Here is a 13,892-nt window from a genome sequence, read left to right as displayed (position 1 = left end):
AAATACTTTGAGTGGCACAGTTTATTAACTAATAGCTGTTTTCAATGGAACATGCTGGTCAGTCCGCCAGGGGGCGCTTGGTGGCTCAATACGCCGACTACCGCATTTAAATCTCTGGATGGTTTTTGTCTCGCTGGAAACATATGCACACAAAATAGTGTAATCATTTAATTCCATTAATTATTCAGACAAACATCTGGCATACAAATGAAAACTCGTGCAGGTATTTCATTCGCTCGATTAAAAAGTAAAAACAATCAGCTAGTAATCACAACCGTATATGATTGGCCGTCCTGACCACCGATGAGAAAAGTAACAGGTACCACGTGACAACGCTTTCAGCAGAATAAAGCCGCTGATGAATTTCGCTACCCAATTAAATGTGAGCTGACTCTGAAAAGTATAATAATGTTTAGTATTATTTTAATATAAAATAAAACGTTATTTCTAATTAACTTCCAGGGCACCACACCCCGCCCATTTCATATTTAATGAAAAGAAAAAACAGTGGAAACAGCGTCGTCTTGTGGTATTTTTGAGGTACTGCGCCCAGCCCGGGTTTACTCGGGTAGAAAAACATAATGCATGTATTTGCTTTCTCCAAATGTATTCGTTCATACCCATATTCTCTGCTGTAAGGACTGGTTTGTTCATAATTTTTAGCTTTGGACATATTATAGTCACCTATAAAAGAAACTATGAGAATGAATGCCGTGGAAACAGGGACATGCATTATATGTCTTTCCAAATTGGTTATTTGTATATCTATTGTCATCTCTGCTGCCAGGAGCTATTTGTTCATCTTCTTTGCTTTGGGAATGATACAGTAGCTTGAAAAAAAAGAAAGAAATCAAACAATAAAATAAAAAGCCATGGCAATGAATGAGCTGGAAAGAGTGAGTTACTGCACTCCACCCAGCTATACTAAAAAACAATGCATACTTCAAATATATGCTGGTTATTTGTATTACGTGTAAACTCAGTGTGAACAACGCAAGCTAAATAAATGAAACCCTTGATTAATTTGAATTTAACTAAGGCATGGGTCAAGCTTGATTAGACGAAGAGCAAATTACACCAAACGGCACAATGCTAGGCTCTATTAAATTTGTCTAGATGATTAAAATAATTTTAGTGTTTCAACAGCAAATCTATAACATGTACTGCAGAGTTCAGAAACAACTACTCGGTCACACGGCACATGTGCAAAACTGTTTATTTACAAAACAAATGGCACAGTTGTGACAGTAAACGTTTGGACAGCTCAGGTGTTCTGACAACACAACCTAGAAAACCCAGCGAGGATCTCAACATTCTCCTCAGTGTGAGCCACCCGAGAGAAACTGAGTTTTAAGGTCGTTTTCATAATTAACAAGTAGAAGGCAAACAGCAAATCTCAACAAACGAACTTTAAGAGCGCTTCGATATCCTTCAGCTCAATCAGCTCATGTCTACTAGGCCTTTTACTTCTTCCAAGAGGCACAGTTTTGGCAGAAGAGGTGAATGTGATTATTTCAAGTCCAGTCCGTGTTATCTATTCATGCAGGTCTTAAGACATGCACAGAACAAAGATAATCAAAAAGTGATGGAAAACCCTAAAATAATGCTGATCTGACTTAATGGGCCAGATAACCATGTTTAAACCTTGGCATCAATACATCGGACTGTAAGGTTAGATCCAAGTGCGATGGTAGCAGCTTTTTAATCAAAACATTATATTGAGAGCGTTTCTACAAGCAGAAGACAAAGAGAGTAAGAAAAGACAGCAAAACAAAGACAAAACAATTAAGGCTGAGGGAACATAATGGAGACAGCAGGAATGGCACAGAAGTCGCATTAGATGGCGAGTTTGCTGGCCACCAGAGACTGTTTCCGCTGTGGCAGGTCCTGAGGGGTGGGAATGTGGTCTCCGGTGATCTCAGTCTTCTCCGCCGCTGCTGTCGGGAGCTGCTTGTTCTTCATCTTCGCTTTGGCCATGTTATAGTCACCAGAGTCAAAGTATTTTTGCTGCAAGGAATAAGATGATTATTTGTAATCAGTAGGCTCAATTTTAAGATTTTCTTTCAGAAACGTACCCCTTTTTGCAGTCTTTTTCGCAAAAGATCTGACCCCGCAGGCTTGGTCCCGAGATGGGGGTATCGTGCCTTCAGTTTGACCTCCTCAGCTTTTTCTGGACTTACAACAGTGTCCTGCATCTCCTGCGTTAAATGAGGAAAAAATTCAATCATGTTCAAATTAAATTAAAGTTACAACAGCAATGACAGCTACATTGAACTTAAAAAAGTTATTATGAGCATATCTTATACATAAAACTATTTAAAATACTTTTATATATAAATATTTAATTTTACACTAATATTTAATACGTTTTTAGTATGCTGTCTGTGAAAATTGATCTAAAAACACATTGTATAAAAAGCCTATAAAAATAATTTTTAAGTAGAGAGGTTGTTTTGTATGGTGTAGCAGCTATAAATCCGACAGATTTATGTATATTTTATTATTTTAACGAAGTTACAATGAACCAATACAATACAGTCAGATGCGGATGCATACAAAACGTGTTTGAATAAGCAAACCTGCTGCTCTTCTGTGCTCGCCTCCACTTCACCGGACATCAGGACAAAGTAAGTGCAACAAAAAACTAAATAAAACAAAAGACAAAAAACAGTACTCTTTATTCGCCCTCAGAGAGCCGTCAGGCTGCCGCTGCCTTGAAAATCCAAAAGGCTCTTCCTCGAGAGAAACAGGGCGTGGCTCACACACTCACTGTGAGATGCACCGCCGCCTCGCGGACTGGAGGAGAACAGCGGCGCTTAAAAAAATATCTTACGCTTCATACATAAAATGATTATTTTATTATATGTAGCATCCCTTTCTGTAGCAGAGTTTCTGACGGGTGCCTTCGATTTATTTTACTCAGATGCAATAAACTTCTTTACTGAAGTATTTGTTTTCTCAATTCTTTGTTGCAAATTCTCTCCATGCATCACAACTATTGATTGACTTCATATTTTATAATATATATGATTTATGCAATAAATTTTGAATTTCGAAATAACACAGTTTAGTAAACCTTAACACAATCTTTAAAAACAACTTAAAAAATAAAAAAGATGTAAAGAAATATTTATGGCCCATATATCATGATAAAGTGACAAAAAGTATGATCCTGTAATGTTTTCGTGTCTTAGTAAAATTATATTTAAATGCTCCGTTTTATGATCAAAGCTCAGTAGTTTTAATTGTGGGGGGCAAAACATTCCTCAAAAACCTGTTGTATTTAACATCTTCAAAAAAATGTATGGAGTTGATTCATTCCAGTCGGTGTTCATCTAAAAAGAAAAAATATATATTACTAACGAAAAGTCATACTTATAGTTTAAAAATAATTAAAGGTTTCACATCAAAAAGACACATGAGCCATAACCTGAAAATGTAAGGATTATACTAAAATTATACTATTTTTACTTTCTAGAAAAGTATGAAATATCAATCATATGACAGGAAACATGGAAGGAGATTATAGTAAATTATTTCATTTACAAAATTAAATACGTTACGGCTGATTTTGAGGATCAGATATATCACAAATAGTTTTAAATGAACACCATGTAAGCACACTGCTTATCCAAGCTGGGTAGAAAATAAAAATACAAGCATTTGCATTTAAATCATTTTAATGTACATAATTATCAAAAAATTGTTAGTTTCATTTTCTTACATAATCTACAACGATAAAAATATAAAGCGTGGAAATTGCAAAAATATGTTTTTAATTAATTTGAACGAAAACTGCAAATATTGGTCCATGGCATGTTTCTTTCCATTATGAATAAAAATATGCACTGAATAGACCACTTTTGATAGTGGAAACAAAGGGTTTGCTTAAAGTTAAATGCGATAAATCATCCCCAAACCACAGTCACTCCTCTTTTCTATTAATGGAAATTCATCCGCTGTACACTTCACTGTAATCTCCTCATGAGAGGACCAAACAGAGCATCCCAAATATTCTCATAGAACTGAGAACTGGTCGAAAATATTAGCAAACGTCCCATTAGTTCTGGAGCCGTGACACTAGATAGTACAGCAGGAAGAAGACCACAACCAAACCGACAGACATGTAACACAAGATCTTTCTGTTGTCTCGGCCGGATCGGACCATTGTGGAAAACCTCTTCACGCTTCCAGTCAACAGGCCAGTTGCACTGAGGAAATTGGAGTCCTGAGTAAACAAGGATGTTAAACACATGATGTGCCAACACTGCAAATACAACATACTACACTTTCAAAACACCAACCATGCCATCCAAGTAGGTGTTCTGTTCCTCAGCCTCTTTATCAATGTCATACGCCAGCTGTGAATGAGACCAATAACATTTAAATGCAACAAAATCACATTTTAAAAATCACATTATATACAGAAGTCCGACTTACAGATTTGAGTCTAGAGACTTTACCGGCCAGGTTTTCTGCCATCAGCCTGTTTTCAGCATCCAGCATGTCATCCACAGCTCCATGTCCTGTCAATCACACAAAATTAAATTTTTGACAAAGTACACCAACATGATTTCATACCTGACCACTTTCAGTTTCGAGCTTACTTGCACTAGCAACATCAACAATCAATGTTATTTTTAGACCAGAGAGGCCTTTTAATATTGAAATATTATCTGGCTATACTAATAAAACAGCTTAAATGAAAATATGCCTGTATATAGTAAGAAAACGGCTACGTGTCACTTACCTCGATTCCATGGATCAGCCATCTTTAAAGAGCTAATCAGCTAACAACCCCGAAAAACACTCTAAAACACGCCGAATACCAATAAAAACTATTCGTTTTAACTGTATATTACTTCTTAAACAAAATCCAACACGTAGACGTTCAGTAAAATTGATGACAACTGTAAAACGGCCCACATTTGTCTGGATGCGAACCGCTGAACAGCGCAGCAGCAGTCGCAGGGGATTCTGGGATATGTTTGTCCGCCAGTCATTCATCTCTCTATCATAAGGACTCCGTCTGATTGCATAAGCTTCCTAGCCAGCCATCTGCTTGTGTTGGCTTTAAACATTTTGTTCGGTTAATATTATTTATTTTAAACGGCATTGATATGAAATAAACAGCGCGTGTCCCTGTTGTGCTGGTAAGCATCTTTATTTGATCCTTGATTATAACGCTTTTTTATTTAACGCTCGTTATAACGACGAATCGCAATATGCAATAACTGACGCATTATTAAATTTGATCATATTTGCATGTATAACTGTGCATTTTGTGCATTAAATTAAATATATTCTCTATTGCCCTATAATTGAAGTAGATTCCCACCCCAGATACAAATCAACACAAAATTTAGATTTTTAAATATAATTAACTGTTTTAATATTTTAGTTTTAACAGGAGTGCGGTTTGTGATAATTTCAGTGCTTGTGTTGAATGATCACATTCACAACTGTCCGAGGAATCTCTTAATGTACCATATTTCTATAGCGAATACACTGCATGCTTTAAAAAGGCGTTTAAATAAGGTTTTTAAATTAGTAAAATGTACGAAGCTTAATTGAAGGGACAAACCTCTCTGAAATTATAGTAAATGTTTCAATTATACGTATTTAAATGCTGTAATTTAATATAAAATGTAATAACATTATATAATATACTAGAACATTTTTCACGTTGTATTAGTTTATTAGTTCTATTACATAAATCTCATTCTTGTTAATTTATGTATGATCGAAGTTAGTTTGTTGAAACTATTTAAATTTAATTTAATTTGTGTAATTAAAATACATATATAGTTTAGAATCTCAAAAAAACAATCGATTTAACTGTGATATTTATTTTTAACTTAAAAGGAAAATGTTATAGAGACAACACGTTTTTAATTTAAAATGAATCTGTTTAATTTACATATGCATTTCTTTGTTCTTTTTGCAGTGTGGAGCACCAATCAGCCACAGATTGTCATAATGTTGGCCCGCAAAGGCCTTTTGCCTGATGGTTTCCTGCTGACACGACTTGCAGAGGAAGCTGCACAACCCAGTCGCATCCGGCCAAAATCACAGAGGGCACGCTTCATCACCAAGAGCGGGTCGTGTAATGTTGCCCACAAGAATATACGAGAACAGGTGTGTTGCACAGAAGAACTCTGGTCCAAGCAAATGTTTAAATTCACTCACATATTGTAGGATAATGTATTTATTAGGCATCGGATGCAATACACTTTATTGATTAGATCCTGTTGCTTCTCAGGGCCGGTTTCTCCAAGATGTTTTCACCACCATGGTGGACCTGAAATGGCAGCATTCCCTCCTCATCTTCACTTCAGCGTTCCTCTGCTCCTGGATGCTCTTTGCCATGGTGTGGTGGCTCTTAGCGTTCGCTCACGGTGATCTGGAGCCTCGAGATCCCAACGAGCCCGGACCTGTGCCGTGTGTCACTTCCATTCACTCCTTCACATCTGCCTTTCTGTTCTCCATTGAGGTGCAGGTAAGGAGCAATCTGGATGGATTTGAATCCAATTGTTGACTCATTGAGAACCAAATGGCTGAGCTTTGTGAACATGTAATATCAATCATTTCTGTGATATCAGGTGACTATTGGTTTTGGAGGACGAATGGTGACGGAAGAATGTCCCCTGGCCATCATAGTCCTCATTATCCAGAACATTCTGGGCTTGATCATCAACGCCATCATGTTGGGCTGTGTATTCATGAAGACAGCTCAAGCCAACCGGAGAGCAGAGACCCTCATCTTCTCCCGTAACGCAGTCATTGCACCGCGGAACGGCCGACCAACGCTCATGTTCCGTGTCGGGGATCTGAGAAAGAGCATGATAATCTCCGCCACCATACAGCTGCAGGTGACAAATACCTTCAACTCTCTGAAAAACAAAGGTTCTTTACTGGCATCTGTGGTTCCACGAAGAACATTTAATAGCAATGGAACTTTTCCATTGGACAGAAGGTTCTGTGGAAGTGACAGGTTCTTTAAATTCTATGGAATCGTGGTGACCCCCCCCATCCACTCTAATCTTGATGCTTGTTCTTCAGGTGATTCGGCGGACAGTGACTGCAGAGGGTGAGGTGATTCCTGTCTGTCAGCTTGATATCCAGGTAGAAAACCCTCTCAGGAGCAACGGCATATTCCTCGTCTCTCCACTTATAATCAGTCACACCATTGATAGAGGAAGTCCACTGTACGAGGTCTCAGCACAGTCGCTGTCTACCGAAGACCTGGAGATCATTGTCATTTTGGAAGGTGAATGGAGTGCATTCTCTTTATTGTAATAATTTTAATACTTATAATGAATTCATTTCAGTCATTTCTAAACTGAAAAGAATTTGCTGCTTGTATAGCTCACTAAGTTTTGAAACAGAGTCAATGTGTCTGTTCTACCAGGTGTTGTTGAGACCACTGGCATCACAATGCAGGCCCGCACATCCTACACACCAGAGGAGATCTTGTGGGGTCGCCGTTTCGTCTCCATTATGACAGAAGAGGATGGGCGCTACTCCATCGACTACTCCAAATTTGGAAACACCGCTCCCGTCCGGATGGCGGCCCTCAGTGCTAAGGAACTGGACCAGACCAGAGGCGTGCAAGACAGTGGACCCCATGAGGGTAAACCTCAGGGCTGGGGGCTGGTGAGGGCGGGACGAGGTGGTTACAGGAGGGGTGGCGGCCGGGCTTGCGATGACACGGCAGCCAAGCCTTGGTATGTTCCAGCAGAGAAGGAGGAGGAGAAGAAGGAGGAGAAGAAGGTTAAAAAGAAAACGGTGAAACTTGAGGAAATAGGCAGAGAGATTGAAGAAGAAACAATGGAGGACATGAGCGATTAGAACAAAAACATTTATTTGATTTTTCAGATATGGAAGTAGAAAAAACCTAGCAGTTACAGGTAACTACTGCACTTGAAGGGATAGTTTACCAAAAAATTCTAATTTTGTTATTATTTACTCACTCTCATGTCGTTCCAAAATTATAAGGCTTGTATATCTTCACAAGACTTGGATTAAACCGCTAAAATCATAAGGATTTGTTTTACAGCATCTTTACAACCTTTTTGATCTTCTAAGTTTTGGTTACCTGGACTTTCAATGGATGAACATAAGTCTTTCAGGTTTTATTCAAAATATGTTTCGAAGAATAACTCAAGTCTTATGGGTTTGGAACAACATGAGGGTGAGGAAATGATGACAGAATTTTCATTTTTGGTGAACAATTCCTTTAATAGTCTAGAAGATTATTAATAATAGTCTCAACTAGGTTTTATACTACACGTGTTTTGTAAACTGTCAAAACATGGACAACTGTGGCATTGTTTACGATTACCTCTGAGAATTTCTTGTAGATTTGATCCTTTTCTGCCAGCAATATAATGAATTTGAGAATTGTTTAACTGAAAATGTGATACCTTGGCAGTACTGGTCTACATATGGACCATAGTTAGGGTAGATGCCATAATTTATTCAGTGAGAATTAAAAGCAGGCTGTGGGGGATAGAAGTTTAATCAATACACTCAGCTTTCAAGTTGTGAAATAAAACATGACCAAAAACCTTAAAACTGCACAAACTATTTAACAGAATGTGTTTCTATTTGCCACAGGTTTGTTTTTATTCACGTCAAATTAAATATTGCATGTACCTCAATTAAAATGTATTACTGCTGCTGTTGAAGCAAACATGTGGCAGCTGTATGTTTGTATGTTGGGTTTTGATACCATAACCCTTTTAAAAATATTCCAGTTCTTTGCCTTTTTGTGTTCTCATCTTGTTTTATGAGATGCGATGTGTTTATATGATTGACGGAAAATTTAAATTCTTGTCTCAACCTCATGTTGTTCCAAACCTGTATGACCTGACCTTCATTCTTCCTCAGAATGTAAAAGAAAATATTTTGAAGAGTGTTAGTAACCAAAAAGTTTTGATTCCTTTGACTTCCATGGAATTTGACTTCTATGTAATTCAGTGGGAACCACAACTGTTTAGTTACCAACATTCTTTAAAAGAAGATATTTGGTAACTAAACCATTTCATTTCCATTGAATACCACTGTATGGATAAAAATACAATGCAAGTCAATGGGAACCAGTCAATGGGTATCATTTACTCACACTCATATCACACTCATTCCAAACCTTTATGTCTTCTGTGGAACAAACATACACAAATATATTTTGAAGAATGCTGGTAACCAAACAGTATTGGTTCTCTTTGACTTATATTGTATTTTTTTATTCATACAATGGAAGTCAATGGAAACCGAAACCATTTCGTTACAAACATTCTTTAAAATATCTTGCACATTCCACAGCAGAAAGAAAGTCATACAAGTTTGGAATGGCATGATGGGGAGTAAATAATGGCAAAATTGACATTTTTGGGTGGACTATCCCTTTAATGAGGCTATCATGGTTGCGTAGTTTGTAAGTGTTGACATATTGTGTTTACCTTGTGCAATTATGTGTTGTGAACTAGAGGACCTGAACTCCTAAAACACATTCCTTCATGTCTGTGTCCTATTTAAATGTGACCATTAGAGAATACATTCCATGTTGATTTAACTGTTTACATATCAGTGGGTTAATTTATTTTGTGTATTTCACATATTTAATAAAGTATATGACATTTTATATATCTGACTGAAGGCATTCCTGTAATTTTCTTTACCGTTTTTCGGAAAACGGCATGTTATGTCACAGGATTAGGGGTCAACAGCTGGGCAGACTTTACTTTAGAGACTTTGCAGCGAGTGAAGCTGTTCCATCTGCATTCAGATGGTGGAGATTTTAAAATCGGCTGTTTCAAATCCACTCACTGAATATATTCCTGCTTTTTTTAGTCATTGTAGTGTTATATTGATGTTAGGTGCTGCATTTAAATGGCTAGTTGAAGTGGAGCTGTCCGCGGTGCTGAATGGACACTTGAAGCAGTGCAGGTGGTTTGAAATTGGACATTTAAGATGCTAAACGGTAAGGCAACCTCAAAAGCACCTGTTTTTAAAAACATTTAAAATGTATAAATTCAGAAAGTCAAGGCATATTTTTAATTAGTTATTTTACTAATGTAAATGTACTACATACAAAGCTAATTTATGAAAAATCTAACATTTTGCTGCAGTCTTTTCAAATATCAGCCAAAATAAAATAAAATGCATTTAAATAAAAAAGAAAAAGTCAGAAAACAAATGGTATTAGAATAAAAATAGTTTACAACTAACAGTGCTTTTTGATATACAAGTGGTTAGATAAAACCAAACGATCACAAATAATGGTACATTGTAAATATATAGATATCCATAAAGGGTATGGCAAGAAATAGCTTTCGAGGACACTAGTGACAAATCATGCAGTGATGCAGCAGGACCAGAGGCCGGTGAGCACTGCCAGCAGAGATAAGATCCACGTGCTTGCTGCGGTCGCTGGTCCGCTGTTACACAGGTCAGTGTTGCAGCACCTGTAAGTATATTCTGATATCGACGGAAACTTCTGGGACAGACGAGAGTTATCACAGTCAGTGTAACGAATGCACCGGCGAATAGTCTTCCCACCTAGAAAATGAGAACTGTTAGTGAATAGGATAAAACAGAATAGAGCAGAACAGAATAGAATAGAATAGAATATTTTAAAAAAATAAGTCACAAAGAATTGTATTAGAAAAAGACAAAAGATAAAGCAAATAGAATTATATTGATTAAATTATTGTTATTTTAAGCATATGTTTTTAAAAAGAAACCTAAATTAGTCAACTTATTTATACTATAGAAATTAAATACTATAAATACTATACCATAAAAATTAAAATGTACTAGTAAAAATCACATCAACAATAAATCCATTAAACATTGGGGATTTAAGACAAATTGGAGGTTATTGTAACTTTAAGAGGTTATTTAATGATGACTTTTAATAACTTTTTTTTGGGGGGGGGACAAGTTTTGTCATTAGAACATTTTTAAGAAAAAGGAAAGGTTTTGGGAAGTATTCTTAGAAAATAAAAGAAATAATAAAGAATAATTTTATGATTATTTATTTGTTCTGGAGAATTTCTTATTTTTCATTTCCTTTTAAACATTTCAGTATGATTTCATTACTAAGAAATCTGAAGGCTGTTGTATAGACAATTCTATCTCTAAAACATTAAAACTTTATTATACCAAAAACTTACACTTTAAGAGAGTTATTTGATCTTTTTATTTAAAAGAAATTGTTTTGATGGACATTTAATTACGAATTAATAAACAGTATTAAGTAAGTGATTATTTTTAGATTAATTAACAAAGTACAGTACTTAGTATCATCATTGGTTAGTAGTTATTTCAACAGTGGTTCAGAAAAGTAATGTTAATTCTTATAAAATGTCTAGTGTCGCTTCATCCACAAACCTTTCTCATGAAGATACAAACATGCATCCTCATAAGAACAAACTTGCTGCACTGCACATCGTCCCCCGGTGTAATCCTCACACTTGTAGCATCGAAGAGACGAGCCTGCAGAGGAGAATCGCATTCCATAATGCTTAACGCCTGTTTCAAATAAAAAGCACTGAGGTCATAACCAAAGCCACACAAAACTAAGCCAATGATAATTATGTGCATTAACTTACCCAAGCTAAGAGTCACACAACAGACCAGTAGAAAAAGTCCAAGAGAGCACTTCATTATGAGAAAACCTTCCTGACCTAAGAGACTGATAATGAACAACAGTAAACTAAAATACAAAAACAAAACAAATCAGCATATTAATGAAAAGTCAGTACATTAATGATTTCTGAAGGATCGTGTGACACTGAAGACTGCAGTAATGATGCTGACAGTTCAGCTTTGCATCACAGGAGAAAAATACATTTTATACTTTATTCACTTAGAAAACAGTTTTAAACCGTAATTGTAATTTTCAAAATTGTAATACTGTTTCGCTATATTTCTGAGCACATGAATGCAGCTTTAAAAACATTAAAAGTCACAATGTTTGCAAACTTTTTACAAGTACTGTATATACAATATACGTATAAATGTTGTTTACACTGAATATATATAAATTAAGTCATGCAATACATAAAATAAAACTAACCGCAATTGCACAAATTTATTTTGCAATACTTGTACGCCAGCTGCAGGAAAATAATAGCATCAGAATTATATTAAATATCACTTACCCTGCTCGAAATATTCAGGCTTAGTCCAAGCTTGTACGTTTCAATAGTCCGAAAGCATTCCTCGTGCCACCTCTTCCCTGCTCGAGCTCTCGCCCAACCTCACCCTCGTCCGACATGAATGATGTCATTGATGGAGTTTCTCCTAGATGCCAAGCAAAATTAAACGGATCCCAAAAACGAGACATTATGTTTAACTCATTATTATTAATGACCACCTTATATTGAAACTCTTGCACATGCATGACCTCCGATTCATTAGCCGCTGTAGTGCAGTAAATCTATTTGTGTTACAAACCAGTGTGTTTATGATTATGATAGTAAATTAAACATGATAACCGTTTACCAGTTTGCAATATAAAGCAGCAGCATAACAGACTCTTTTTGTACAAGTACAATAGCTACATGTGGCACTGGAACTGGCAACCGCTTTTATGTTAAAAGTGGATATTGTCTGTGGTGTTAAGAAAGTAACTAGAAAACAGTTACTTGCAAAATAAGAAACAATTTCCTGCTTAAAAAAGCATGCAACATTCAATGGATTTCTATACATCATAATGCATCTTAAAAACAATTGCATTTCAGTGAATGATTTTCTTGTACAGCCAGAACAGGGTTATATTAGCCTAATACAGAGCACATTCAGAAGACCTTATACAGAATCTCAAAACAAAAGATCTTGACTCTGTTAATAGAACTTTAATCTAATTGTCTTTCTATCCGTACAGCATAACGACTGACCACGAGAATTAAAACCCAATCCTTTCTGTTACGTTTCCCAGCGCTGCAGCTGGTGTTGACAATAAGGCCTGTGTCACATTTCCCAGAGCCTTTCTGCAGTCATGGAAGCACTCAATTCAAACGTCATCTCAATGCCGCCCTTATTTCAGACTGAATCTGAAAAGGCACAAACTACAACTGTGAATCTGTACACGATGATAGCAGAACAAATGGATTTGTTGGTCTTTAAAACACAGTGAAGTGGTGTTGTTTGTGTGGCAGCCCACACAAGTACTCATGTTGTTGCTTTTCTGCTACGTTACCAAAGGGAGCAGAAAATCATCCATCACATGTCAGAATGCTAACATTCAGGAGAAGGCGTGATGATGGGCTTTTTCCACCGCGCTGGAATGGGAGTGTGTTTAAAGGACCAAATCTAGGCACAGATGAACAATGAAGCTGTGGTGAGACAAGCAACAAAGATCTTTGTTTGGGCTGTGGCATTCAGTGCAGCATTTTAGTGGTCTAAATCAAAAAAATGTCACTAGTGCTTTAGGTTTCAGTTAACAGATCATGTGTTTTGATTGTGTGAAGTTAATTACACAAAATTTCAAATATCGAAAAAACAAAAGCAAACAATTTTTTTTTACATGCAACAATCAAAATTTTTAAAAGCTTAATTTTTTTTTTTTTAAACCTTAAGACATCTTATCTATAAATGGTGACACGATTAAAGGAATAGTTAACCTAAAAATTAAAATCTGCTGAAAATTTACTCAGGCCATACAAGAAGCAGATGAGTTTGTTTCTTCTTTGGACCGGATTTAAAGAAATGCATTACATCACTTGCTTACCAATGGATCCTCTGCAGTGAATGGGTGCCGTCAGAATGAGAGTCCGAACAGCTGATAAAAACATGACTATAATACACAAGTAATCCACACAACTTTAAGTTTTAAACCATTGCTTCCAGCTAAAATATGAGTGCTATACATAATATTGCAG

At 36.3% G+C, this 13,892-nt stretch overlaps 3 protein-coding genes across 3 annotated transcripts; 1 reads left to right on the top strand and 2 right to left on the bottom strand.

The window, feature by feature from the left end:
• Positions 1–1,191: 1,191 nt before the first annotated feature.
• LOC306868177 (cAMP-regulated phosphoprotein 19-like) lies at positions 1,192–2,739 on the bottom strand. The gene is made up of 3 exons (XM_079414241.1): positions 2,580–2,739; positions 2,076–2,198; positions 1,192–2,007 (listed from the first exon to the last, which is right to left on the bottom strand). Exons 1-3 carry the CDS (start codon positions 2,616–2,618, stop codon positions 1,837–1,839), a joined length of 333 nt encoding a protein of 110 aa, XP_079270367.1. The 5' UTR covers positions 2,619–2,739; the 3' UTR covers positions 1,192–1,836.
• Positions 2,740–3,664: 925 nt separating this feature from the next.
• On the bottom strand, positions 3,665–4,994 carry LOC306868176 (BET1-like protein). Its single transcript, XM_079414240.1, has 4 exons — positions 4,751–4,994; positions 4,441–4,526; positions 4,305–4,361; positions 3,665–4,228 (listed from the first exon to the last, which is right to left on the bottom strand). The coding sequence occupies exons 1-4, from the start codon at positions 4,770–4,772 to the stop codon at positions 4,061–4,063; spliced, it is 333 nt and encodes a 110-aa protein (XP_079270366.1). The 5' UTR covers positions 4,773–4,994; the 3' UTR covers positions 3,665–4,060.
• LOC306868175 (ATP-sensitive inward rectifier potassium channel 11-like) lies at positions 4,946–9,656 on the top strand. The gene is made up of 6 exons (XM_079414239.1): positions 4,946–5,153; positions 5,948–6,138; positions 6,263–6,499; positions 6,603–6,872; positions 7,063–7,270; positions 7,412–9,656. The coding sequence occupies exons 2-6, from the start codon at positions 5,980–5,982 to the stop codon at positions 7,849–7,851; spliced, it is 1,314 nt and encodes a 437-aa protein (XP_079270365.1). The 5' UTR covers positions 4,946–5,153; positions 5,948–5,979; the 3' UTR covers positions 7,852–9,656.
• Positions 9,657–13,892: the final 4,236 nt, after the last annotated feature.

Source organism: Barbus barbus (genome assembly GCF_936440315.1).
Source record: "Barbus barbus genome assembly, chromosome: 50".
In the NCBI taxonomy this organism is placed as follows: domain Eukaryota; kingdom Metazoa; phylum Chordata; class Actinopteri; order Cypriniformes; family Cyprinidae; genus Barbus; species Barbus barbus.
This window is presented reverse-complemented; position numbering and strand designations above follow the sequence as displayed.

Excerpts from the sequence above, each read along its gene's own strand:
- LOC306868177 (XM_079414241.1), bottom strand. The coding sequence starts at position 2,618 with ATGTCCGGTGAAGTGGAGGCGAGCACAGAAGAGCAGCAG. Across the intron at positions 2,199-2,579 it reads CGAGCACAGAAGAGCAGCAG|GAGATGCAGGACACTGTTGT; the intron begins GTTTGCTTATTC and ends CATTTAACGCAG. Across the intron at positions 2,008-2,075 it reads GAAAAAGACTGCAAAAAGGG|CAAAAATACTTTGACTCTGG; the intron begins GTACGTTTCTGA and ends TATTCCTTGCAG.
- LOC306868176 (XM_079414240.1), bottom strand. The coding sequence starts at position 4,772 with ATGGCTGATCCATGGAATCGAG. Across the intron at positions 4,527-4,750 it reads GGCTGATCCATGGAATCGAG|GACATGGAGCTGTGGATGAC; the intron begins GTAAGTGACACG and ends TGTGATTGACAG. Across the intron at positions 4,229-4,304 it reads ACACCTACTTGGATGGCATG|GACTCCAATTTCCTCAGTGC; the intron begins GTTGGTGTTTTG and ends TTGTTTACTCAG.
- LOC306868175 (XM_079414239.1), top strand. The coding sequence starts at position 5,980 with ATGTTGGCCCGCAAAGGCCTTTTGCCTGATGGTTTCCTGCTGACACGA. Across the intron at positions 6,139-6,262 it reads ACAAGAATATACGAGAACAG|GGCCGGTTTCTCCAAGATGT; the intron begins GTGTGTTGCACA and ends GTTGCTTCTCAG. Across the intron at positions 7,271-7,411 it reads GATCATTGTCATTTTGGAAG|GTGTTGTTGAGACCACTGGC; the intron begins GTGAATGGAGTG and ends CTGTTCTACCAG.